At 43.5% G+C, this 27,689-nt stretch overlaps 1 protein-coding gene across 12 annotated transcripts in view; it reads right to left on the bottom strand.

The window, feature by feature from the left end:
• The window catches only part of MYCBP2 (MYC binding protein 2), a 2,065,574-nt gene that overhangs the window by 1,585,254 nt on the left and 452,631 nt on the right, over nucleotides 1-27,689 (bottom strand). For all 12 annotated transcript variants that reach the window (XM_086934832.1, XM_086934837.1, XM_086934835.1 and 9 more), the window contains one exon: nucleotides 3,916-4,120. In XM_086934832.1, coding sequence (XP_086790958.1) covers nucleotides 3,916-4,120 — 205 coding nt within the window. The remainder of the gene's footprint in view (nucleotides 1-3,915; nucleotides 4,121-27,689) is intronic.

Below are 27,689 nucleotides of genomic sequence, written 5' to 3'. Positions count from 1 at the left end.
CAGCAGCATCATCATCATCATGCCATCTTACTTTCCCCACCACAAGTGTGTCCTTACCTGGGATATGCCAGTCTCTTGTCCAACTAGTTTCCATTATCAGAGAAATGTATTTCACTCCTGGAGCCAATTATTCCTGTTTAGTTCCCAGGAGTTGCATTGTGATAAGCTAGTCTTTCTTCATGTGTAATGTGTACAACCACCCTTTCAAGGGTCTACCTAGCAGCATTATCGGAGTGCTCTTTTCTGACTTTCTGTGATAGTCTCAATAATATCCAGAACTTTCACCCACATTTATTTTATCTTAGGGGCAGTGCTATGTTAGATATGTGCCATATTGTTGCATGCCCTCCAGCATTCGTTTGATCTACTAGTTCTCCTAGGAGTCAGATGCCATCGGTGACAAACTTTATGAAGTGTTTCCCTATTTTTGGCACCTTTAGCATGGTTGGTGTTTACGGTTAAAATAGCTTTCCCTTGTCTCTTATCTAGCAGGATGCCCAAATCACTTTCCCATGCCTCTCTAAAGACAACTTAATGCTCCACTAATAGTTTTTGTATAGTATTAGATAGTTCAGTGATCGTTTCAAAATATACGTCTAGCTTCTGATAGCAACCTCTAAACATGACAGAGAATAGATTTTTTTCAACAGACTGGATGGATTTAGGTACCTGTGTTTTTCTTGGGTTTGGCATGCAAGACAAGTCTTACCTGAAAACCTCTTCTATCTTTCTTCCTTGCTCTAGTAAATTCAATAGTTTTTACCAAAAATTCTCAAAGGGAAATATCTTTATACGACTTTCTAGCAATTACACTTTATCCACTATCAATGATTAGAGGTACATTAACATTTTACTAATCTGTGCTAATGAATCCCACTGGATGTCATGGCTGGCAAAGTAAAGCTTCTATGGTGAGCTTGGGCTCAGGTACACGACAACTTTTTTTCTGCCAGGAATACATGCATCTCTTATAAAGTAAATTGGATGCTTGAGGTTCGATGAGGTCTGACTAACAGAACTCCTAAAGAGGGAAGTTCGGTATTTTTAATGAACGTTATTATGCAAGCATGGTGCTTTTTTCCGAGGTACCCTCGCTCAGTATAAGTACTGTGAAGAAGCTACAGAAGCAATAGTATGTGCTAATGACTATAAAAATAATACATTTATTTTAGACTTCAATAAACAAATAAAATGCATGTTACTAGTTCCTTGCATTCGGAAATCTGGCACTGGCAAAGCTAATGGGTCTGGCCTTGGTAAGCTGGTTTGACAGTTACTTTTTATTGTAAGCTTAAGTCACAAAAATAAAAGGAAGAAAAGAAAAAAGAAAAGAAGTGGTAGACATATGCTTGCAATACAAAATTTAAATGGAAAAAATAAACCGTCCCACACAATGAAGTATACAGAAGAGTGAGGGTGCTTCCTAGCTGCTAGGGTGCTTCCTAGCCGCTAGGTTTATTTATTTCAATGCACATGACAGGAAAATATGATTTTAATTCATGCTAAGAAAAAGTACTATTGGCTTTGAATTACTGTAACATGTAAATCTAGTTTGAATACACAAGGACGACTAAAAAATAAAAAGGATTAAGTACAGAAAAATAAAAAATAAATGGGAAAAGTAAAACATTGAACCACCAGCTCTGGCACTGAAGTGAACTTTTATTTAGGTGGATGAGCACGTGGTCAGGAAAATAAATGCCTCACATGAAAAAAAACACAGATGGCCGATATGGGGTGATATACTCCCAGTGCTGCAAGCTGTGCAGGGCAAAATGTAAATGACAAGTGAATACAAAAATGGACGAAGATGTTTGACCCAATAATTCTCTTTTCGAATATGTATTTGTTTTTTATGTATGATTATTTTTAATTATACAATGCTGGTGAACCAGCTTAAACGGTCCATAAACAAGACCTAAAAATATGATTGACAATAAAAAGGTGCATGGTGAGGAGTGGACTGGGAGCTCAGCTAACTAGCATCATACACTGGTCACTAGAAAGTGCTTATAAAGCTGTATAACAAGATATATTCCCATGTCTTTGGCATCTTATATTGGTTAAAGACTGCAGAGTTTAGTAAATGTGAATATTTCAGAAATAATCACTTATTTATGTTTGGGTAGACATGCAACGGTCAATTAACAGATTAATTTCCTAAGGTATAGTTTGCATAGCCATCTGTGCACCTAGGTTCCAATTAAGCATTACATGACTTTACTAAGGAGAGCAAATTTACCTTTGCAATTCATGAAACATCACTTGTACAATATTTTACTTGCATGTAATATCACACAACTATGGTTTAATATTGCATGTAATATCACACAACTATGGTTTAATATTGCAAAGTATAGTGCAACGTATAGCACAAAGTAGTACAAAGAATACCAAGGGCTTTGAGGTGGCTTTGCAAGGCAGTAATGCCTTCACACACAAAATTGTGTTTCTTCAAATTTTATTAAGGCACATTCCCTCCACTGACAGTCAAGAGATTTCATACCATACTGAAACAAGTGTGAAACCACAAAAGGTATGGCAATGGTGCAGACATAGTCAAAAGATGGTAGGGGTTATCCTCAAGGGGAAACAGTCCCTCTACAGGAAAAATAAACTAAACCTCAGCAAGTGAAAATGCACTTTCGGAAAGCCTTTACACTGTGAGAATTTCAAATGTTTGCACATATACAGCTAAATACAGGAGGAAACTTATATGGCTACATTTACAAATTATTTTGTAAAGAGGGCCAAATGTATCTAAAATGTATTTATTTTAGAGGTTTTATATAGCGCTGGCTGGACCCAGAGGTATCAGAGCACTTTACATGGGTAAGAAGTTGGTCACGGTATTAAAACAATCATTCAACAGCATGTAAAACCAACCTGTTGACAAATTCCAAACAGCTTGGGTTTACATTAATCAAATACACAGATAGGAAGAGCGGCTCCTATATACATAAGTAAAACAAGGAAGTGGGAGATAAGATTTCGTATGGTAGTATGATAAGGGGAAAGGCATGAAGGGCAGCAAGGGGTGGGAGGTTAGAAGTGCGACAGGGCGGAGGGAAGCAAAGGGGGGGAAATTTATTAGGACGGGGTAGTGGGAGGGGAGTGGGAAGGCCTATGAGAGGGAGAGGATGAGATAAGTGGGTAAGGGGGAAAGCTGAGACAGGAGAGTGTAGTGGAAGGGGAGGGGGTGGAGGAGAGAGAACGGTAGGAAAGATGGGGGGGACCAGAGAAGTGGAAGGGGAAAGGGCCAGTTCAGGGAGCTGGTTAGGATACCCAATGTTTATTGCGGAGGTGCATTTTGAGGTCTTTTTTAAAAGCTGAAGGAAGGTTTGCATCGTGGGTCTTTTGGGAGGGCATTCCAGATGTTTGGGGCATTGTTGGAAAAGGAGTGGGACTGAGTGGATTTCTTTTTTTGCAGGGGTGGGACGAGGAGAGCGTTGGTGCTTCTCATGGGTCGTGCAGATTTTGTTGGCGAGGTATGGCGGTGTATTTTGATGAAGGACTTTGTGTGTAATGCAAGCTGTTTTGTAGGCAGACCTGCCTTCAATGGGGAGCCATTTCAGGGTGTTGAGGGCAGGGCAGATGTGGTTGAAGCGCTTGCAGTCGGTGATGAGCCTTTAAGCAGCCTGAGGAAAATCAACCATAGGTGTGGTTCGCAACACATGCTTTTGAATTAGAAGAACTGACTCAGATTATTTGATTTGGCAAAACTGTTGAGTTTCAACGTGGTTTGAGCTATCCAATTGGAGTTTCTGTATAACCCACAGACACAGTATATAACTGGAATTCAATGTGCCTTGTAATTCAATAATGTAATATATAACACCCCTTTAATAGCAACCCATTTAATATTAACTTTTAATTCCAGATAGAAATAATCTGCATTGTAAAAAGGGTTCTCACCAATTATTTGCCGGCTTGCAAAGATTTCCGATGTAGCAAGAACATGAGAGTTGATAAGTGCTTCGTCAATCCGCAGGAACGTCTGGTCCCCACTTGCTCCAATCCATGTGGCCTTGCGTCCATATTTGGAACCTATATTTGGCATTGAAGCGGGTTTTGCATTCCAGTATGGCATATCCAATATGGGCCTGCCAAGCTGTCCTTTCTGAGGAAGGGAGTTTGAACAATATTTTATAAGTAAAGAAGCAACATAATATCAAGGGTAAAGCTAAACGGTAGTACTGTCGGCAGAGATCACAATGATTTAATGTTAATCACAAACACATTTAAATGCAAATAACATGTGCTGCAAATATATTGTTCATGGGTTGAAGAGGTAGTAGTGTAGAAAGCACAAGTTACTTACAAGAATGACTTACTCCTCTTCAAAGGGCATAACATATTTTCTATAAAAATAGGGCTGCATCTGATGGATGTAAATCATCAACAGCTACTAACAAATACTTTCTGTGTGACAACAGTGATGATATCAGCAAGTTTACATTAGTGGGCACCATATTCAGGATTAACAGTAATGATAACCCCGAGGGCATCACACCAGTCATGTTTGCTAGTAGTAACTGAATACAAAGTTGAAGCAATCTAAAAAGCTTATGATTAAATAAAAGTAAAAGCAAAGGGTGCTTTCTGGCAGGGAGTGGCAAAAATAAATCTCAAGTCCATCACCCCCCGGCACCCTGGTTTAACGACTTCCTCCGTGCAGAAAAATCCAACTGTAAAAAATTGGAGCGCATATGGCGTTCCAACTATGACTCCGATCACAAAGTAAAATACAAGTCCGCCCTCAAAGCCTATCATGCGGCCTGTGATACCGCCAGAGCTAATTTTGCTAACAGCACCATACTTACAGCTCAAAACAGACCTAAGGCCCTGTTTAAAATAGTCAAGGAGCTCTCAGGTGCAACCTCGGTACCTGAGGATCCTTGTCTAGACACTGCTCAGTGTAATGCCTTAGCCAATTTCTTTCTTGAAAAAATTGATAAGATCTATGCCATTTTTAATTCTACTCCCGCTTCCTCCACTCACTCTGTTCAAGATCTACGCAACTCTCCCCCTGGTATTATTCCTTGCCCTCTGCCCACCACCTCCTCACTTCTTGCTTGGGATCCTATTTCCCCCGCGCTTCTAAACAAGTATCTCCAAGACATCAAATCTGGCTCCCCCCTTGACCCCATGCCCCCTCAAGTTCTGAGTTCTCTGGACCCAGCACTTCTCCACATTATTTTAGATGTCTTGAACGCTTCGCTAACAGAAGCGATTGTCCCAAACGAACGGAAGCACGCAATGGTGGTCCCATTACTAAAAAAGGTTAACGCAGACCCCAACAACCTCTCCAATTTTCGCCCTATTTCTTTGCTTTCATGTTTTTCCAAGATTTTGGAGAAACACGTTAATTCTTTGCTTAATTCCTTTGTTGAATCTTCCAATTTTCTTCATGGTTCTCAATCCGGGTTCAGGGCTGGCTTTTCCACGGAAACCACTCTCCTTGGAGTGTCAGAGACCATCAGACGCCAAGTGGATAATGGTGAGACTGTGGCACTCATTCTGCTTGACTTGAGTGCCGCATTTGACACCGTCTCCCATTCCATCTTACTGTCCACTTTGGAGGCGGTTGGTGTCGGTGGTTCCGCCCTGGCCTGGATTGCTAATTTTCTTTCTGATCGCACGTTCCAAGTCTTTTCCTCTACATCTGTTTCATCTATTCTCCCCTCCACTCACGGTGTTCCCCAAGGGTCCATCCTTAGTCCCCTTTTCTTTAACCTGTACGTGAGGCCGCTTGCTTTTTTGGCGGAACAGGCGGGCCTCACAATTTATTCCTACGCTGATGACACTCAAGTCATCTATTCACTTTCCACCAATAAAAACCTCCCCTCTTCCTCTCTTCAATCCGGGCTGAAACAAATATCGGATTGGATGCTGAAGCACAAATTAAAATTAAATGGGGACAAAACAGAACTGCTCCTGTTTGGCCCGGACACTTCACTCTGAGGCCCACACCATTGGCCACCGGAGATGGGTCCTTTACCTATCCCATCAGTGTCTGCTCGCAATCTTGGGGTTCTCTTCGATAATCAACTAACCTTCAAGCAACACGCTGTGAAAGTCTCCGCCACCTGTACCACCATCATCAGGTGGCTGAGAAAAATCACGTGGATGCTGCCAGCGGACACCTTGAGGACCGTAGTCCAGGCTCTTGTCATCTCCCGCCTGGACTATGGGAACATCCTTCTCTTGGGTGCCGCCAAGGAGGTTACTAGGAAGTACCAGGTGGTACAGAATATGGCAGTTCGCCTTATCTGTCACCTTCCTGCTAGATCCTCGGTTACTCACCACATGCGGAAATTGCACTGGTTGCGAATCGAGAATAGAGTTAAGTTTAAAGCACTTTGCTATATGCACAAGATCATGACTGGTAGAGCCCCTCACTATCTCTCTGCTCTGGTGCAGCAATATATTCCCCCCCGTACACTCAGGTCTTCCACGCAGAACAAGTTTATGATTCCGCACATCAACAGAGCCAAAATGGGAGGACGCTCGTTTTCCCTGCTGGCCCCTTCCTTATGGAACTCTTTACCCCAACTTTTGCGTTCTGAACTTTGCTTTCTGACATTCCGTAAGGGAATTAAAACTTGGCTTTTCAACACTTTATGGTTTAATACTCCTCCCACCTTTTATACCGTTCAGTTTGCCTTAGCGCCGGGAAACCTCCGGGTAGCTGCGCGCTTAACAAATGTAATTATAAATAAATAAATAAATAAATAAATGTCATTGACCATGGCATGAGTGATGTAGATGTAATATGTAAGGTCATAAGTAATGCATTGCAAGTAGTAAGTTATAGTTAGCTCAGGTAACTATAACTTCTGAATTTCTATGGTTCTGAACTAGTGAAATCTAAGGCTAACTAAAACATCCCCGTAACCTTTGTTTTTTTCCAGTGAATTTCCAAGTATTTAAAAATATTATTTCCCCCAACTATAATGCCTCTGTAACCCTTGTTTATTCAGTGAATTTCTATGGTTTTTCAATGTTGTTTCCTAACTGTAACCTATAACTTTTGAGAGTGAGTGCCTGAGTGAGTGCATGAGTCTGAAAGGGTTTGCGAGTGCTTCAATGAATGTGTCAGTCAGTCTATAAGTGAGTGAGTGCATGAGTGTCTAAGTAGAACTGTGAGTGACTCTGTGAACCTCTGAATGAGTCTGTGAGTGGGTGTGTTAGTCTCTTAGTGGGTCTGTGAGTGGGTGCATGAGTGCCTGAGTGGGTTCTGCTCATTTTCTGGCTTTTTCTGCTCACTTCTGATTTTATTTTGCCTCTCCCTGCTCATTGCTGGCCTTTATTCCGTCTTTCTGCTCGTTTGGAATATGAGACGTTATTGTGCATGCCATTACCTGCATGCTATTACTACGCAGTTATTACTTAACAATAACCGTTACTACGCACATTTTTACTTCGCATACCATTACATTGAAAGCATTAATGTATGCGAAGTAAAAACTTGCCTAGTAATAAAAATAGTATGCGGAATAGCGTGTCATAATAAAAAAAGAAATGTTTAAAACACAACACTACAATAAATAATAAATAGAAATACACTACCCTACACATCTAAAACACTAAAACACTACCAAAACACTAAAACACTACACTACTGAAACACCACTACACTAAACCCTAAATCACTACCCTCTGCACGAACATACACATTCCCCTACTCTGGTCCCTACACTCATTCACTACCCATCATGACCCCCTACACTACCCTATACCCACCTACACTACACTAACCACAACACTACCCTAAACCCTAAAACACTACCCCCAGCACGACCCTGCCCCTAGCCCCAGTCCTGTCCCTACTCCCAAACACTGCCCTTCACGACCCCCTGCACTACCCTACACCCAAATACACTATTCTACACTACACTAATCCAACAACGCTACCCTAAACCCTAAAACACTACCCCCAGCATGACCCTGCCCCTAGCCCCAGTCCTTACACTAAAATACTACCCTTCACGACCCCCTGCACTACCCTACACCCATATACACTATTCTACACTAAAATCACAACACTACCCTAAAACACTACCCCCAGATTGACCCTGCCCCTACCCCCAGTCCTGTCCTGTCCCTACACTGAAATACTACCCTTCACAACCCTCTACACTACCCTACACCCAAATACACTACTAACACTACACCTACACAACCGTACACATAGCCCTACTTACCTCTTTCTCCTCGTGGATCACCATCCCCTGCTACAGCTTCCCGCGTCTTCAGAGTCATACTATTATTATTTAGAAACGGAAGCGCCTAAATAAAAACAACGATGTGGATATCCTGCAAAGTAACGGTCATGCTCAGTAAAACCATGCGAAGTAAAGGCAATCGAAGTAGTGGCCACGTAGAAAAGGTCACCCGCCGCTCGTTTGTCCTTTATTTTGTCTTTTTCTGCTAGTTTCTGACCTCTATTTTGCTTCTTTCTGCTTGTTCCTCACCTTTATGTTGCCTCTCTGCTCCTTCCTAACCTTTATTCACCCTTTTTCTGCTTGTTTCTCCCTTCTTTCCTCTTTCAGCTTGTTGCTGACCTTTATTTTCACTCTTTTTGCTCATTTCTCACCTTTATTTTGCCTCTTTCTGCACGTTTCCGACCTGTATTCACCTTCTTTCTGCTAGTTTCTCACAATGTGCCTCTTTCTGCTTGTTGCAGACCTTTATTCACCCTCTTTCTGCTTGTTTCTCAACTTTATCTGCCACTTTCTTCTCGTTTCTCACCTTAATTGTACCTCTTTCTGCTAGTTTCTCACCTTTATGTTGCCTCTTTCTGCTCGTTTCGGACCTCTATTTTGCCTTTCTGCTCATTTCTGACCTTTATTTTGCCTCTTGCTGCTAATTGCGGAACTTTATTCTGCGTTTTTCTGTTTTTTTCTCAGTTTTATTTTGCCTCTGCTGCTGATTATTTTGCCTCTTTCTGCGTGTATTTCACCTTTATCGTGCCGCTTTCTGCTCATTGCTGATCTTTATTCTGCCTCTTCTGTTTATGTCTGACCTTTATTTCTGCCAGTCTGCTCGTTTCTCACCTTTATTCTGCCATTTTCTGCTCGCTTCTCACCTTTATCTTGCTCTTTCTGCTCGTTGCTGACCTTTATTCTAGTTCGGGCAGTAGCAGTTTCTAAAATCCCTATAGGAAATTGCATGGGGAAAACTTAATTTGTGGACAACCCTCCTCTCCCTCCCCCCCACCCCCTACTTTTCACAACCCCTGCTTGACGGATCACACGGAAACTAAACTGAAGTGAGAGGCAAAATAGGTTTGAAAAGATTGTGAGGATTCCTCAAACTACGCCAAAGTTATTGGCAAATCAAAAACATGGAAACATGGTCCTAACTATAACTACCTAGCTGCACCGAACAGGTTTCTGCTGCTGGAAGCCTATTAAAAGACCAATTTGTCTTTCTAGCATTTTCTTAATGGCTAAATGATTTAAGTGAAAAATCAGCAGAAATGTGATCACTCAGTGCTCCATGTTACACAGAGAAGTCCTCAATTTATGACAAAAGTTCTATAGACACAAAAAATTATCTAAAACAGTCTTACTAGAACCTACCACATGGGTGGAGCTATTGAGAATATCTCCAGGAACTCTCCAGTTTAGAGCACTAATGCCTATGATATTTAAGGAATAAATAAGTTCTATGCCTATATTATCTTAATAAAATTGTTCTACTTGACCTAAAGATACACTCGAATATTCATTTTAACAAATTGTCCTGAGGTTACATTATTATCAAAGTCACCTATTGAAAGGAGTATGCCCATAGTCTGTTTTAACTAAATCAGTAAAGATTTGAGATATTTCACAAGTTGAGGCTCAAAACTATAACCTGAATTATTATTTACATTGAAAAAGGCTGCAGAATCCACTGTGTACTCCCCTTGTAATGAAGAGTACAACAAAGGAACAGATAGCAGTAATCTATTTAAATACCAAATAGCAGCTAATTAGGGTATATATCGATAGATCAACAAGATGCCCCCTTACTAGCTTTTATACTTGCTTTTGTGTGAAAACCTTAAAATTCTGGAAAATAAGTGGGTTCCTTAGATCCAAGGGTCTTAAAAAGAGAACAATCAAACATTGTGATAAAATCCAACGCATCTGGTTCTTTAAATATCCTCAATTCGGTCACGTTCTAGAAGCAGAAAGAGTTCCCTCCTTATGAGAGCCATCAATACATGTTTAAAGTGGACAAGTGAGATGCTGTTAGTAACAGACAGTATACAGTACGAGAAGCTGCTAAATCACAGATGTGATTCTGGCATAGCACTGTTATAAGCCAGCACCAGATGGCTTGTGTATTGTTGTGTATGGTGTTATTTAACCTTCACACACGAAAATGTCCTATGTTAAGTGTCACTGTTACCGATGGTCGATTACTGTGAGCCACAAATGGTTAATTAGTTGGACATTTTGCATCCAATAAAGCAGACTTGGAGGGAATTGCAGTCAATAATGGCCAATTTTCCGGAACCCTGGTTAATATACAATCAAATCCTTTAAATGTGGGATAGCTCAAGTAACAATGGTGGACTAAAATATTTTATCAGAGAATAACCAACTAAAACCTATACTCTTGAAGGTGAAGAACCAAGATGATATAAAGGTACCTGAGACAAAAGAAAAAAAGACATAGTAATATCCTCCTCTTGAGTTTTGGCAATGGGGTTGGGATTTGACTAGGTTGTTCAGGTGAGTGACTGGGAAGCTCATATAACAAGGTCTGGTTAAGCATCTGATGCCCTGCAGAGTTGCAACAGAGTTGAATTTCACTTGGTGCCACTTACCTGCTGCCGCATTTCTGCATTCTGCATCCCTGCCGCCACCACCAGGAAAGTTATTTGGGCAGCCCACAGTCTGGGTTCCGGCCGTGAGTGGGGGATCGCCGGCCGGGACTACAAGCCCCAGCATTCTCAGTGTCGCGCACGCACGCCTCAAAGCGCCAGGAGGCCCTTAAGAACACCGAAGGGCTCCAGGCGCGAGAGTCAATTTCACTTGGTGCCACTTACCTGCTGACGCATTTCTGCATTCTGCATCCCTACTGCCACTGCCAGGAGAGTCATTCGGGCAGCCCATAGTCTCGGTTCCGGCCATGAGCGGAAATCGCCTGCTGGGACTACAAGCCCCAGCATTCTCAGCGTCGCGCACGCCGCCCACGCACGCCTCAAAAGCGCTGGGAGGCGCTTAACACCTAAGGGCTCCTGCACCGCAGGAGTCAATTTCACTTGGTGCCACTTACCTGCTGCCGCATTTCTGCATTCCTGCCGCCACCGCCAGGAGTGTCATTCGGGCAGTCCATAGTCCCGGTTCCGGCCGTGAGCTGGGGATCGCCGGCCGGGAATACAAGCTCCAGCAATCTCAGTGGCACGCACGCCGCAAAGCGCTGGGAGGCGCATAAGAACACCGAATGTCTCCCACAGCACGGGACGGGCGTGGACTTGCCCGGGCCGGGGGCTGGTCAGTCAGGGACCGGAAGGGGCTGGTCAGTCAGGGACCGGAAGAGGCCGGGTTGGGCCAACCCCCTGACATCTGGAACACTTCCTTCGCGTGCAAAGGTACTGTGAACAATATATTAAAAATGTTACTATCATTCTGGTTGATACAAGAGAGTTGAAATGGAAAAAAAGGAAGGGAGTGGTGGGAACATTGGATGCTTTTTTAGTGAGAGCAGAATCGTTACTGACCCATAAAATACAGTTGACAGAGTGGCACCTCTCTATGGACCCGGCAAATCTTTTCAAGCCCCTATCTTTAGACACTCGTCTGACTAGCTTGGAGGATCTAGTGCAAGTGCCCTTGTCTGTAGATCTAATGCCTCGCCAGTTCCCCCTTCCTCTTTTGCTTCCACTAAATCCCTGATACCTACTCCAAAGGTTTAAGCTCCAGTTTTGTCTGACGAGTCCAGTAGATCTAGGACAATAGTATCAAAGAACCCCAATACTAAGAAGCCAGTGGTAGAAACGGCAACAAAACAGAAACGAGGAACTGCTGGTCAGGAAAAAAAACCCTTTAAAGGGACGTATGGTGTCTAACTGTACAGTCAGTGTGACCAAAGAAAATTGTGATTCATTGAGGTGCATCTCTGTTGGCACACAAACTGAGGCAGTACTGCCGCTCTCTGTTCAAGGGGATGTAGATATTGTGGACTCTGCGACCGAAATGGATGGAATTAACGTAATTAATGCAGATCCTGACAATTTGCCACTTGGAGGGATGTTATCTCGGGCTCACGATTTAGTTGAAAGAAATCTCACACTTATATGGAAAAAACTGAACCAGATAGACACTGCTATAAAACAACTTGGTTATGTTAAGGGGGACAAAGAATTGAACTGTTGATTTATTAGATCCAAGAGGCATAATAAGTTCTAGAAATCAGGCCAATAACTTCGATAATGAAATCCAAAATAGTGAGGGAAGCGTTGACATGGGTGAAAGTTCTACTAACGCAAAAGTAAATTAAATAAAAGGAGCAACGCACGGAACATGCAGTAGATCAAAGATAGTAGATACCCAGGGTGTACAAAAACCATGTCTAGATATAGTTGAAGACACAAGACCCAAATCGAATATCACTCATAAGAATGTGAGAACTGACCTAAGTAATAACGGGCTTAAATCGAATGTGGATTTATTAAACCTACAATTAGCCTCATGCCCATACGTGTTAGTTTTGGCTGGTGTTCCGGCCCTTAACCCGTTAAGCGCGCCGCAAACATTTCGCCCCAGTGCGGACGTTCGATTGCGCTAACGGGATTCGGTCGTGCGCAGCACTAGCGAGGTAGTGCACGCGACGACCGTTGGACGTTCGAAGCACTGAACGGGTTAAGGAAGGTCAAAAGGAAACATGTAGTGAATTGCTTAATAAGAGTGTTGACTGGTTGTCAAAGTATAAAGGGTTTCATCCCCTACACACGAGGGAGATTCTAATGGTGCAGAGAGTGGGGTGGATAGGAACGATCTAGTAAGAGCACTAACAGTGATTGTGTTGTGATCAACTTCCATAGAAAAGAAGTGGTCCGCCATATACTGAACTATAATGATCTCAACCCATCATCTCATACCAATATCTGCGCACTTCCCCTGGGATATTTTTACAAACCACTAGTTGACCCATTTGTAAATCGATCTTCTCCACATTTAATGGCTAATAGATTCCAGGTATTGTCACAAATGGATGAGCAGGACTGACATCTAACTGGAATAGACCCAAAGGTGATTTCTACTAAGAAATTTCTACACTGGAAGTCAACATCAACTGTTAATGATTTAAATGTATGTAAGCCCGCTTTTGTGAATGAAGATGCAGAGGTTGGCTTCCCAATTGACAACACTTTTGCGGGAGACAAAGCCAGAATGAATGACATTCCAAATAGTTCACTCATTCATGCATCTGAGTTAATTAGGGTGATGGTTGGCCACCCATATTTCATGCAGAACGATGGGACTGATATATGTAATGCTGATTGCAAAAACAGCAATAATATAGCTGAACCCCAGAGAATATCAAGCCCAGGAAAATAAAAAGTTGCCCCCCTTGGTAAACTAAGTATAAAGAAATGCCATACAGAGTTAAGATTACGTTCATGGAACATTGCAGGGCTGAAAAGGAATCTGGGGGATGAGGTATGGCAGGAGTACATAGGCCAAAATGAAATAATTCTCCTCCAAGTGACGTGATGGTTGAAAACCCACATAAGGTAGGGTACAAAACGTTTAGTATAGCTGCTATCCCGTCAGTTAGAGGGAGGGCCTCAGGGGGCCTCGCCATTTGGGTAAAAGTCACCCTAGGTATAGAAATAAAACAACTAGAACTTCCAACCCCGGACATCCTGGTGATAAAAAATGTTATCAAAGAATAAAGATCTATATTTAATACATTTGTATAGTAGACCGGAGGTAGCGAATAGTGAGTCTAGGGTTGTGGAACAACTAGATACATTTTTAGCTTCTGTCTCCCCTATGGCTGAGGTAATTGTGGGTGGGGACTTGAATTGCAAATTAGAACGAGTGTCAGGATTAGGAAATGTCTTCAAAGATGAAGATGCAGCAAATAATATTCCCCGGTTAAACAGTAGTCTGGCAGTATCTTGTACTACTGCAGTGGCGCAGTTGATCAGATTGATTTCAGGGCATGGCCTTCGATATTGCAACGGCACGTTCACCTCTGATAGCCCGAACGCCCCCACATTTAAAAGGGGGAATTCTAGGAGCTATATAGACTATATTTTGGCATCCATCGCACTATGGTCCATTCTCTATGATTTTAAAATCAATGATAGATCTGAGAGTGACCACTTTCCGTTGTGCTTAACACTCAAGGCCGACCTCTTTAATCCAACTAGCTCGAGGTACTTTGATGATGTGATAGAACCCTGTATTGCCATGACAAGGAATTAGAAATTAATTCCTCAAAAACAAAAGTTATGACAATCAACCCCCACAAAGGTTTTAACAAGGTTTTTAAGATAAACAATGAACCTATTGAAGAAGTCCCCAATTTTAAATACCTGGGTATTATTTATTATTTTAGACAGTGATGTTACATGGAAAACACAACTGGAGAATTCAAAACTAAGGCTAACTCAAAACCAGGTCCCGATCTTAAAGAAGCACAAGAATAGCCACTTCAAAGCAGTCTCACCAGCTATTGAATTATTTAAATATAAAGTGCAATCATCTTCACTTTATGGTGCGGACCTTTGGGCCTATGCTTTAAAGGATACTTTCCGAGTGAGGGAAAATTCCTTCATCAGGCAACTTCTAGGGATACCTGGGTCAACACCACTTACACCCGTACTATGGGACCTTAATTTCAGACGTACTGACTATTATGCTTCTCTTCGTCCGCTGCTCTATTGGGTCCGTTTATGGTCCACCGAAGAGCTGGCTGATTATAGAGAAGCATTGCAAGAGATATTGGCCATAAAGAATACCACGCACTTGCCATGGCTAGAGTACCTCAAAAAATGGTTTGAAAAACTAGGGTTAAGTGACTTTTGGTTTGACCCTGATTCTCTTACAATCAGCTCAAAAAAGATTTTGAAGCAAAGGTACTGGGACTACATTAGAGACTCAGCGCTTTCAAATCCCAGAACAGGGACTCTAACTTCGGAATTTTTCGAAACTAAAATGAATATGCAATTAGAGCCCCTCATGGATGAAATTCACCCTCCATTGGCTAAAAGCCTATATTTAAAGTTCCGGTATAGTATCTTGCAATTAAAAGGAAGAACAACTAGCTGGAACTGTAACAAGGGGTTGACTGGGGCCGCTAGCTCTGATATATGTGAGTTCTGTGTGATGGGGATGAAAGAGGATGAGTCTCATGTTTTATTCATATGCCCAGCATACCTTAAAGCAAGGAAAAAATGGCTTAAGCCAATCTGTAACAGGTTAGGCCTTAGACAAATCAAGATTGGACTCAGAATATTCAAAGGAGACACTGCACAACCGATTGTGTTTAGCCTAAGTCGTTTTCTCCTATGTGTAGCCTTGATTAGGAGGAAGAAAAATCAAAAAACCTAAATGTAATGGACTATTTTACCATGTTATTGACTCATTTATTAGTTATTATAGTGCTGCTTGCTCCACCGCTGTGGTTTTTACCATTTTTTTAACAAAAACAGACGTCTAATTTATTATTTTATTAGTATGTATATTTATTCAGTGTTCTTTATAGAAGAGGGACCGGCCAAGATCTAGTCAACCCCAATGTAGAGGGTTTGGAAAATGTATTGAATTTTACGTATTTTCTGCAAATGAGATGTGCTGATATTTTTACCCACTGCAGTTTTTTACTATGTACTGTAATATGATGTGTTATGATTTTAATGTATTGTATCTTACAAGGTTTTTTAAACTGAATAAAGATTGAAAATGAAAAATGAAAAAATGAAATGATAGAACCCTTACTAACAACCCTAGAGCGCTAAAATGGCCTTCAATAGGGGGAAACGAGATGGCCATGAAGCAGATCTATGATAGCTTTGTAGATATTATCTCATTGTTCATAGGTCTACCGGTTCTAGAGATGCCAGCCATGATTATACAGCAAGGTTTGGTAGAGTTCCTCGCACCAATCCTAAGCAAGATAGCAAAGAAACAAAACAAGCATTTGCAATGCAATAGGTCTCGCATTAGGAAAGTTTGAGCTATCGGTATTGTAAATGACAAATTTTTTATTTATGTGTTGGTTTTGAAAATAGCGAAATTATTAGCTTTGTCATTTACACTGCCAATAGTTATAGCTTTCGCAAATGTGACACCTATAGCATTTGTAATGCAATATATGTTGTAATTACATGACTTAGATGTATTGATATTACAAATAAGAATGGCTTTTATTTTTTTTAATAATAAATACTTAAATAAAAGTTATTGTAATTTATAATGGCAATAACAAACTTTTGTAAATAACTTTTGTTAAGATTATGTTCAGTGTCTTTTATTGTGACGAAAATCCAAGAACAGAAGTGAAATATAATAACATCTTTTTGTGACATTTGTAATAAAGCTTGAAACATTGAGAGAACATATTTGAACCAGTTGTTGAATAGTTGCACAGATTGATGCTGTGGCAGCGCATAGTGATGTTGTGGTGCCCCATAGGAATATTTTGGTGGTGCTGAGTGATGCAATAGAGTGAGGGCGATAGATAGAGGGAGGGCGATAGATAGCTAGAGGGAGGGCGATAGATAGCTAGAGGGAGAGCGATAGATAGCTAGAGGGAGGGCGATAGATAGCTAGAGGGAGGGCGATAGATAGCTAGAGGGAGGGCGATAGATAGCTAGAGGGAGGTCGGTAGATAGCTAGTGTAATTATGTGGCGTGTAATTATGTGGCACTGAGTGGTATTTGGAGTGTATGTTGCGTTGAGCGCAGTGTAAATATGTAGCATATAATTATGTGGCACTGAGTGGTATTTGGAGTGTATGTTGCATTGAGTGCAGTGTAATTATGTGGCGTGTAATTATGTGGCACGTAATTATGTGGCGCATAATTATGTAGCACTGAGTGGTATTTGGAGTGTATGTTAAATTGAGTGGCGTGTAATTAAGTGGCACTGAGTGGTATTTGGAGTGTATGTTGCATTGAGTGCAGTGTAATTATGTGGCGTGTAATTATGTGGCACTGAGTGGTATTTGGAGTGTATGTTGCATTGAGTGCAGTGTAATTATGTGGTGTGTAATTATGTGGCACTGAGTGGTATTTGGAGTGTATGTTGCATTGAGTGCAGTGTAATTATGTGGCATGTAATTATGTGGAACTGAGTGGTATTTGGAGTGTATGTTGCATTGAGTGCAGTGTAATTATGTAGCATATAATAATGTGGCACTGAGTGCTATTGTCTGGAGCGTATGTTGTATTCATAGTCATAGTCATATCATACTTTATTCGATTAATTAAAATCATAAAAGCAATTACAGTACATTATTCCAAAATTAAAAACAATTTGAACCAATTCATCATCATGAATGTACAATTAAAAATTAATAAATAACACCATACACAGGAAAATAAAATAATAGCTAAAATAGAATCACACCTCTAGGACGTTCGCAATCGATCTTTTGGCCTTAATGCGCATAGCTGCAACCAAGAAGCAGGCAACCCCGAATATTACCCGGGTGCTGCCCAACAGTTGTAAATAAATGAGTGCAGGCCGCACTTGTGTAAAACCCGCCTCTCTCAGCAAAGGTACCAGAAACTGTTTTCTGATATCAGCATAATGGTCACAGAACATGATAAAGTGCATTAAGGATTGATCAGAAAAATTATCACAACTGCAGGGAATGGAGTGATCTGATTTTCCCCATACTGGAAAATGACCCACGGAGAACGGAATAATATTAAATCTAAATCTGACAAGAAGAGGTTGATGGAATGGGAGAGTAACTATCTTTAGGCAAGGTTCAATGAGTGGAGTGGTCAGAAGCATATAACCCGTTCTTGCACAGCTAATCCCAAAAAATTGTCCTTAATCCAGTTTACGTCACCCTTCTGCAGCAAGTTTGGTGAAGCGTATAATTCTGGCCGTCCCAATTTACACAGAGTGCCTTTAAATATATACCAGCCAAGGTATTTTGTTTTCCAAATCTAGTGCCATACAGACTTTTAAAATAGTGTGGTTCAATGTAATCTCGTTGTTGAGCCAAGTTTTGGCCCAGCAAATCAGAGGGGCCAGGTGTAGCTGATCAGTGATATAACAGAGTCCTAGTTCAGAGTGCACCGAAAATACTTGAGTGGATTGGGGGACCGCTAATAGGGATCTGAGAAATTTGTTCTCTATAATCTGCAATTTACCTTGGGGCAAAAAACTCCACAATGAGGCGCCATACGATGCTATAGACAAACATTTGGACTTATACACTGTTAGCAAAGCTTCAATGGGACGTGACCCCAGACGTTTTGCAAAGCCCATAAGGGCTGAGGTTGATCTAGTAACAGCAATGCTTTTAGCTTTTAATTGGGGTCCCCAGGTGCCCCTTTCGTCGAAAATAACGCCCAGATATGTGAATACGGAACCCTGGATACATCCGCCCCATTGCAGGTAAAGCGTTTTATTTTAAGGGTCTTTGGTCGTTTACCTGCGACCATGACATGCGATTTTTTGTTATTTACCTGGAGGTCTAAAGTATGCATAAATTCCCCAAATGCGTCCAGGAATCTCTGCAGCCCCAGTCCTGTGCGGGCCAAAAGCACCGAGTCATCCGCGTACAGAACTACTGGCACCGCAGAGTCCCCTGCTCGCGGTACATCTAATGTAGCCCCCTCCAAAGATTTTTTCAGTGAGTTTATATATAAGGTGAACAGGAGGGGCGCCAAGATGCAGCCCTGCCCGACGCCTCGTTTGGACCTAAAAAGCTAGTGCATCCCCCCTCCTTGTTGACTCTAATAGAAGCTAAAAGTCCTTGGTGGAGGACAGCCAGAAAATTTACTAGCGACGGGTCAATCCCTAAATTATATAGGATGGACCACAGCTGCGCTCTGTTGACCAGGTCGAAGGCCGAAGAAAGGTCCATAAAGGCCATATATAACAGGCCATCCTTAGCCTGCGTGTATTTACTGATTAGCATGTAAAGATTTTGACATTGGTCAAGCGTCCCTCTTTTGGCCCTAAACCCATATTGTAGGTTGGAGAGGACCCCCCTCTCATTCAGGTAGTCTTCCAGTCTATGCAGGATGACTCTGCCCAGGATCTTAACGGCAGAGTCAATCAGGGAAATCGGCCTGTAGCAGGCGGGATCACTCCTCAATCCTTTTTTAAATATGGGTTTCTGGAGGTTGCACATGGCGAGGGGAACCCAAAGGTGCTAGTGGAATTGAAGACATTTGTTAATGTCTTCGTCCAGAATTTGAGTGGGGTCCTGTATAAGTCTGCAGGGACGCCATCAGGTCCGGGTGCTTTATTTTTTGTCATCTCCTCTATAGCCCTTTGGACCTCTACCTCGTTCAAGCATAGCGTGGGGGCTGGGTGAATATGTACAAGACCCATCTCATCTGTGGCGCCCTCCGCAATGTCATAAATCTTACTAAAGTGGGCAACCCATTTCTCGTCTGGGATCACACAATCCAAAACAGAATTGTCTGCTCCAGAGAAATGGGGGTGACTAATGATTGCCCAAAATTTGCTGCTGTCTCTAAGAGCATCAGTAGACAAAAGGTCATCCTAGGCCTCCCTATTAATAGCCCTTTTGCTATTAGCTATGGCCAATTTATAGTTTTTCCTTCGCCCAGCAACAAGCTTGCAGTTTCTGGGCATTTGTTTTAGAGCATGCAATAATTTTTTATGAGCTTCCGAGCAGTTAGCATCAAACCACCTAGGTTGGTTTGTTGCTTTCCGCTTGCTGTTGGACTTCGGGTCCTGGTTAATTTGTGTACAGATGGCGACGTAGGCACCAATAATGGCTTTACCATCTGCCGTGCTATCTAAGCAGACTGCCATGTCTGCGTGTACTTTGGTCGAAAGTTCCTTCATAAAAGGTATCTGGGACCACCTTAGCCCAATCAAGTCTCCTGCCCTGATCCTTGGGAATTAAGTTGTTAGTATCTGTCGGACTCTCCTCCCGTCTGGTCATAACATCACCAAAGGTCAGCGACAGTACCAGGGGATTGTGATCACTAAAAACTGAAACTACAACTTCATAAGAAGAGACCACATTTACTATTCCTGGTGAGACAAAAATAAATCGATCACTGTGTCAGCATCTCTACCTTTAAATGTCGGGACCCTATCCTCCCCCCTGGCCACATCTACCTCGAACAAATTCATATTAGCTAGTAATTCTTCCAGGGCTTCCCCTTGTGAGGTGTGTTCAAAATGGGTGGTAATGGATCCAGGGGGCCCCAATTGGTGTTCTGCCAAACAATCCCAACCACACGGATGAAATTTAAAATCTCCCATTAATATTATTTCGACTAAAGCATTATATTTTGACCTGTATTCATCTATAAAACTCGCCAAGGAACTCGGGTGAGTGTTCCTCAAATTCTTCTCAGGAGCGTTATAAATATTTATCAACAAAACGGTTGAATGATTAGGACTAACCCACTCTAAACACAAAATATTGTCTGAGGCCGTCTCCAGCTTTCGGAAGGAGCCAGCTAGTTCCAGAGATATAAGCATAAGCAATGCTCCTTTTGGTCTACCACCAAGACCAGAGACCGCTTTCACAAAGAAACTACAGTACCCATCCAGGCAGTAATTGTTTCCCTTGTCCCAGGTCTCCTGTAGTGCGATAATATCGTGTTGTGTCACGTAGTGTGTCCACCTCTCATCTGCAACTTTGTTTTTCAACCCTGCCACATTCCAACTAAGTAATTTGTGGGTGGGATGTCGTTCAGACTGCCTATTCCGACCTATGCCACCCTGCTGTGTGTGTAATGGTCAGTCATTGGTTTCTAAACTGGAAAGGGGAGAGAACCTATTTGATAGATTTAATCCAGGGTGCATTCCTGCACGATGTAAGCCAGGTGAACCTGAGGGGCTGGGACCCGGTTCTCTTCCCTCAATAGGGCCTGTCATGTTTGATAAGAATTATTCTTAATGTCAGGTGCTCTAGAGTGGGATCGTGGAACTGGTTGCAGTTTCGGGGTATAAGATCTGATCTGTAAGTGGGAAGGAGGGGGATAAAAATAGCCCAAAGGAAGCGGCCTAATGCCAAAACCATCAATCTCTGAACAGTCCCACAGCAGACTATCAGCAACGTTTGGCCTCTTAAAATTAACCACCACACAGTCACCCGCTATACATTTGTCTCTCTTCCCTACCCACCCAACCCGTCTAGCCATAATGGTATTTGATGCTACATCAACGCTCCCACTGCTAAACTGGGAACACCACCTTTTTGTCCTGTTCAAGAGATCACCCTCAGTGTCCACAGAACCATTGGTTAGGCACGGTACCCCAGTTAGAATTACCACTAAAGGTGCAGCGTCAGGGGGGAGGTTTAATGGGCTCAACTTTGTGTGGCCAGGCCAAGCGACAGGGCGCTCATGACCAACGGGCAGTGATGGCCTAGTCTCCATAGATTTGAACTGCTGCCCCCCAGGGTTTAAGTCAGCTCTTATCCCTTGGATTCTTTGGGTCATCGGCTGGATATGGGGAGGTTGACAAGGCCGGGTTCTGGGACTGCCCACTGACTACCTATGGGCTTTGAACTTTCTCGCTCCTCCTTTCTGTGCAAAGGATCAGAACGTTGTGCCCTGAACTCCCTCAAACTCATCAATATGTTCACATTTCTTTAAAATATTTGCCACACAAGAGTTCAAGGAGTCCACTATGTCCTTTCCAATGCTCACAAGTGCCGGCTCCAGATGAGATTCAAATAAACTTTCCACCAAATCGGCCAGATATCGGAAAGGCTAGGATTAGGTGTACTGTCTGATCTTGCTCTATGCTGTTTACGGGAACTTTTCCCACCGTTACGTTTTCCTTTACGAGTGACAGATTCATTACCCTCAGGCTGCACCACTTTGTCCTTCCCTGGGGCTTCTGTAAGATCTCGAGCGACAGGTAAACCTGCGGGGAATTCACTAGTACAATATCTGGTTCTAGTGGGATAGGGGGAGCACGGTCCAATAAATCCAAAAGTTCTGTGTCAGTTTGTGTGATAGCCGGTATATCTAGTCCCAGTTCCATCTCTGCATTAGCGATTTCTACGGTTAAAGCCCCAACTGCTGGCGTAAGGTATGAAATTATTGTCTCAGACTTCCTGGGCACTTTGGCCTTCTTACGTTCGCCCTCTTTAATGTTCAATTTGCTCTTCCCCATCTTTGAGGCCAAGGGTGGTGTCCCGCCCCGGCCTCTTCTGGCCCCTAATGGCCACAGATGGCCACGCCCTTGTCCCAGGACTCTCCCGGCACCGCCCGCGTGCGTCCCACGGGGCTGGAAAGGACCTCTAAATTAATACCCCACCGGTATTAGGGGGATGGGCTGCTGTGCTCGCCGGCCGCCTCGCCGGGATTGTGGGGCGTGTAGTCCCCGCTGCTCAGGTCTGCGCTAAAATCCTCTGTTGAAGCGTCTCCCGTGGAGCGTGAGGCGCGAAGCGCTAATGAGGCCCCCGGTGTCAGGGAGAGGGGCTGCTGTACTCGCCGGCCGCCTCCCCGGGATCGTGGGGCGTGTAGTCCCCGCTGCTCACCCGCTGGTCAGGTCTGCAGGAGAATCCTCAGTTGAAGCATCTCCCGCGGAGCGGGAGGCACGAAGCGCTAATGAGGCCCCCGGTGTCAGAGGTAGGGGCTGCTGTGCTCTCCTGCCGCCTCGCCGGGATTGTGGGGCGTGTAGTCCCCGCTGCTCACCCGCTGGTCAGGTCTGCTCCAAAATCCTCAGTTGAAGCGTCTCCGGCGGAGCGGGAGGCGCGAAGCGCTAATGAGGCCCCCGGTATCAGGGGGAGGGGCTGCTGTGCTCGCCGGCAGCTTCGCCGGGATTGTGGGGCGTGTAGTCCCCGCTGCTCACCCGCTGGTCAGGTCTGCGCGAAAATCCTCTGTTGAAGCGTTGTATTCAGTAGAGTGTTATTATATGGCGTGTAATTATGTGGCACGGAGTGGTATTGTTTGGAGCGTATGTTGCAGTTAGTGCAGTGTAATTATGTGATGTGCAATTATGTGGCACTGAGTGGTATTTGGAGTGTATGTTGCGTTGAGCGCAGTGTAATTATGTAGCATATAATTATGTGGTACAGTGTGTGTGAGGGTGCAGAGTGTGAGGGTGCAGAGTGTGTGAGGGTGCAGAGTGTGAGGGTGCAGAGTGTGTGAGGGTGCAGAGTGTGTGAGGGTGCAGAGTGTGTGAGGGTGCAGAGTGTGTGGCCTAAAGTAGTGTGAGGTTGCAGTGTGTGTGGCCTAAAGTAGTGTCTGGGCGCAGTGTGTGAGTGCGCAGTGTGTGACTGCGCAGTGTGCGTGGCCTAAAGTAGTGTGAGGGCACAGTGTGAGAGTGCGAAGTGTGTGAGTGCGCAGTGTGCGAGTGCGCAGTGTGCGAGTGCGCAGTGTGCGAGTGCGCAGTGTGCGAGTGCGCAGTGCGCGAGTGCGCAGTGCGCGAGTGCGCAGTGCGCAGTGCGCAGTGTGTGTGGCCTAAAGTAGTGTGAGGGCACAGTGTGCGAGTGCGCAGTGTGTGTGGCCTAAACTAGTTTGAGGGAGCAGTGTGTGAGTGCGCAGTGTGTGTGGCCTAAAGTAGTGTGAGTGCACAGTGTGTGAGTGCGCAGTGTGTGAGTGCACAGTGTGCGGGCCTAAAGTAGTGTGAGGGCACAGTGTGCGAGTGCGAAGTGTGTGAGTGCGAAGTGTGTGAGTGCGAAGTGTGCGAGTGCGCAGAGTGCGAAGAGTGCGAGTGCGCAGTGTGCGAGTGCGCAGTGTGCGAGTGCGCAGTGTGCGAGTGCGCAGTGTGCGAGTGCGCAGTGTGTGAGTGCGCAGGGTGCGGGCCTAAAGTAGTGTGAGGGCGCAGTGTGCGAGTGCGAAGTGTGCGAGTGCGAAGTGTGCGAGTGCGAAGTGTGCGAGTGCGAAGTGTGCGAGTGCGAAGTGTGCGAGTGCAAAGTGTGCGAGTGCAAAGTGTGCGAGTGCGAAGTGTGCGAGTGCGAAGTGTGCGAGTGCGCAGTGTGAGAGTGCGCAGTGTGAGAGTGCGCAGTGTGAGAGTGCGCAGTGTGCGAGTGCGCAGTGTGAGAGTGCGCAGTGTGCGAGTGCGCAGTGTGCGAGTGCGTGAGTGCGCAGTGTATCTAAGTGTCAGTATAATGTACATGGTGCTCATGTAAATCACTCCAGTGCCTTCAGGTACACGAGTGAGGGCGCAGGACACATCCATAAGCTTCTATTAAAAGCAAATAGCCCTGGAGTTCATATAAATTTCAAAACAATGTCTAATGATTGTGGCTAACACAATCTCTAACCGTGTGCTTTTGTATGGGTAAGGTAAGAAATTATATTGGCTATCAAACAAAAAATGGGTGTGGATCAGACAACACAACTGATCTCTCAACTAAGTGTGCTTTCTAAAAGCAGCAGACCCTCCATTGAGCCAGTAACATCCTCCTAGATCCGCCCGCCCAGGGACTGTTGCACCCACTGACAGAGCCTGGATGCAACCAGAAACCAAAGGCGAAACTACAGAACAGATAAGCAGCCACCAGTGATGTATCCACGTTCATGCATTACTAGGCATGGGAGCGCATAAGACATGATGCTTTGCCGGCCGTTCTGGCTTTTTATTAAACTGCCATCTTTCCGTCGTCTGTTAAGGACAATCTGTTTTTCACATGTAAAGAGTGAATTCAAGAGACACCAGCACACGGAATCCTCAAAACCAGGTAGTGAAAAAAAACGAACTCCATAGTGCTCAAAGGCCACACTAAAGATAATACAGCACTATATAAATTAGTTCACGTAAAATTATACAGAAACAAACAAAATGGCATGAAAGCACTTTAAGAAATTCATAAAACCAAAATGAAGTATGCAGCAGGGTGGTCCTTCACAGTATGAACAATTCCATTGTGGTTGCAATGAAGCGGGGGAAGTAAATGCAGAGGTTGGGATAACACAGGGCTCTAAGTGGAATGAAAACAAGCTCTCTGCATTGCGTGGCGGGGGCGGATTCCTTTGAAGTCTGATGCCGAGGCTCACAAGCTGATAACAAATGGTGTGCGATATGCACGTGCCCGTCTGGCAATCACTGTAGGGAATCCACCTTTGGGTGCACTTCTGAAAGCCCTTACTTTAATCTCGCCAAAGTATCCCTAACGGCATTGCTTCAGCGAGATCTAAAAGTATATAGCTCTTCTGGAGCAGAAAGTACAATCTGGCCCCAACTAAGTTACACAGGTGAAACGGTGAACTAAAGCAAATTCTAAGGAGATAAGCAAAGATGTGCCAAATGAGGATCAGTATGTGTACAGTTTATGTCACGAATGAACAAGAAATAAAGACGTTTTAAAGCCTAGTGTAAATGGCCTCATAAAACTCTTCACCTAGTTCCAAGCAAAATGCAAATGATTGCCCTATTAAATATAGATGTAAAAGTATGGACTACGATCCTATCCAGTAGACACAATGAACTTGTCTTAGTTCTGCTCGTCCTCACGACAAGTCATTATAGATCCCTCCCTCTTTGCTTTTGATGGTGCTTAGAAGGGAGAATTCTGGGTATGCTACCCTTTATATAGCACCTAGGTGGGTGGGTAGGGTTTACATGAATTCTAATGCAGTTTTTTCTAACTGGGAGGTGGAACTACCTCAATTTGAATGACTATGATGAGGAACAATAGGACTAAGGGTTACCGGTAAGTAATCAGGGCATACATATTAGCCAATAACACAAAAGCAAGTCCTCTAATTACTGTGAGGCAACCACTGGGTGGTTAGTAAAGCTTTAAAAAAACTGAGTATTTATTTCAGAGTTAATTGTCAAGACTAGAAACAATTAATTTTATCATTTCATAAATCTAAAACACAAGAATTTAAGGGAGAACATTTTATATGCATCTGTACTTGTTTGGGAGACTTTGTGTACTACTACAACAATACCGGGTGAGGAAGGGTCATAGGGAAATTTTAAAGACCAGCCCAGGTTCACATCCCCAAATACTGACTTATAAACAACAAAACAAACCTGGGGTCTAAAGGTCAATGCTGTGGCAGGCTATCTACAACTTCACAGAGATAAATTAGTACCTAAGTCACAATAAGCCAAAAAATAAATAACTTCCAACAGAAGAAAAACACTACAGTGATATGTGGTAAGATCCAAACTCTTATATCTGGATAGCCATCAACTTCTCGTCGTGATCAGTATTATCATTTGGTCATCCAACTAAAGAAATGGTGTATCTCTAGATCATAGAGATCTCCATTCCTATGGAAATGCGCTGGATCACGCCCACATTCACTTTTGGAAAACACAATGAGCAACTAAGTAGTTGACCACAGAGAAGATAAAGTGCAGTGCAAAACACAAAAATATATGGTGGCTTAAAATAGGGTGATGTGGCACAAAATAGAGAACATTTTATTAAGGTACTAGCAGCCCGTCCCGACGTTGTCCGGGTATGAATTGCTGCCGGCCAGTAGTATATTGTTTTGTAGGATTTTGTTTTGATAGCATTTCTTATCTGTGACAAGCCTGTGAAGCGCTCCGATTCACAGTGCACTGCTGATGCACTTAAGAGTACGCGTTCAGTAGTGTGTGAACTCGAGTTTCCCTACTTTGTTTCCTTGCAATATTATTTAGCGCGAACTCGACAACATGGCATGAGCACAATTTACATTACAGAAGAACACATTCACTTGTGGTAGGCACGGGGAGACAAAGCAATTTGCCTGGAATCACAGGATGTTGAGCTGATGCCGAGATTCGAACGTAGCTCCCCAGCTCTAAAGTTCGCAATTCTAGAAATTGTGGCGGGAGGTGTGTCTAAAAGTGTATGTCGGTGCTGGCCATCAATGATAGAGACCTGTGCATTTTTCAAATGGGTGGTGAAAATATATGAGTATGTTGCTGGAGATGTGGGCCGCCGTGCCACCAATGTACTTACCGGGGGAGGGTAAACACCCATTATTCCGGAACTTTCGTTCCTCATACCATCACTCCGCATACTTTCATTACATAAGTACCATGACTCCGCAATGCCATTATAACGCATGGCATTACATTTTAGCTGTTGTTACCACGCATACATTTACAACAAAATTTGTTGTAAATGCATGAATGGTAAAAGCATGTTTTTAAAAAAAATATTTGGATAAGGTAAGTATGGGTATAGGGATATATGTTTTGGGGTACTGAGGTATATGCTTTGGGGTGTTTGGGTATTTTATGGGTTCAGATATAGTTTTGGGTTATGGGGTACAGGGGTAGCTTTAGGGTTTAGGGATAGGTATGGGTTTTGGGGTATAGGGGTATTTTTTGGGTTCAGGGGTAGGTTTGGGTTTTGGGGTACAGGGGTATTTTCGGGTTCAGGGGTAGGTTTGGGTTTTGGGGTACAGGGTTATTTTTAGGGTTCAGGGTTAGGTTTTGGTGTACAGGGGTATTTTTAGGGTTCAGGGGTAGGTTTGGGTTTTGGGGTACAGGGGTATTTTAAGGGTTCAGGGCTAGGTTTGGGTTTTGGGGTACAGGGGTATTTTAGGGTTCAGGGGTAGGTTTGGGTTTTGAGGTACAGGGGTATTTATAGAG

The sequence above is a fragment of the Lissotriton vulgaris genome, chromosome 8, assembly GCF_964263255.1.
Source record: "Lissotriton vulgaris chromosome 8, aLisVul1.2, whole genome shotgun sequence".
Lineage (NCBI taxonomy): Eukaryota > Metazoa > Chordata > Amphibia > Caudata > Salamandridae > Lissotriton > Lissotriton vulgaris.
This window is presented reverse-complemented; position numbering and strand designations above follow the sequence as displayed.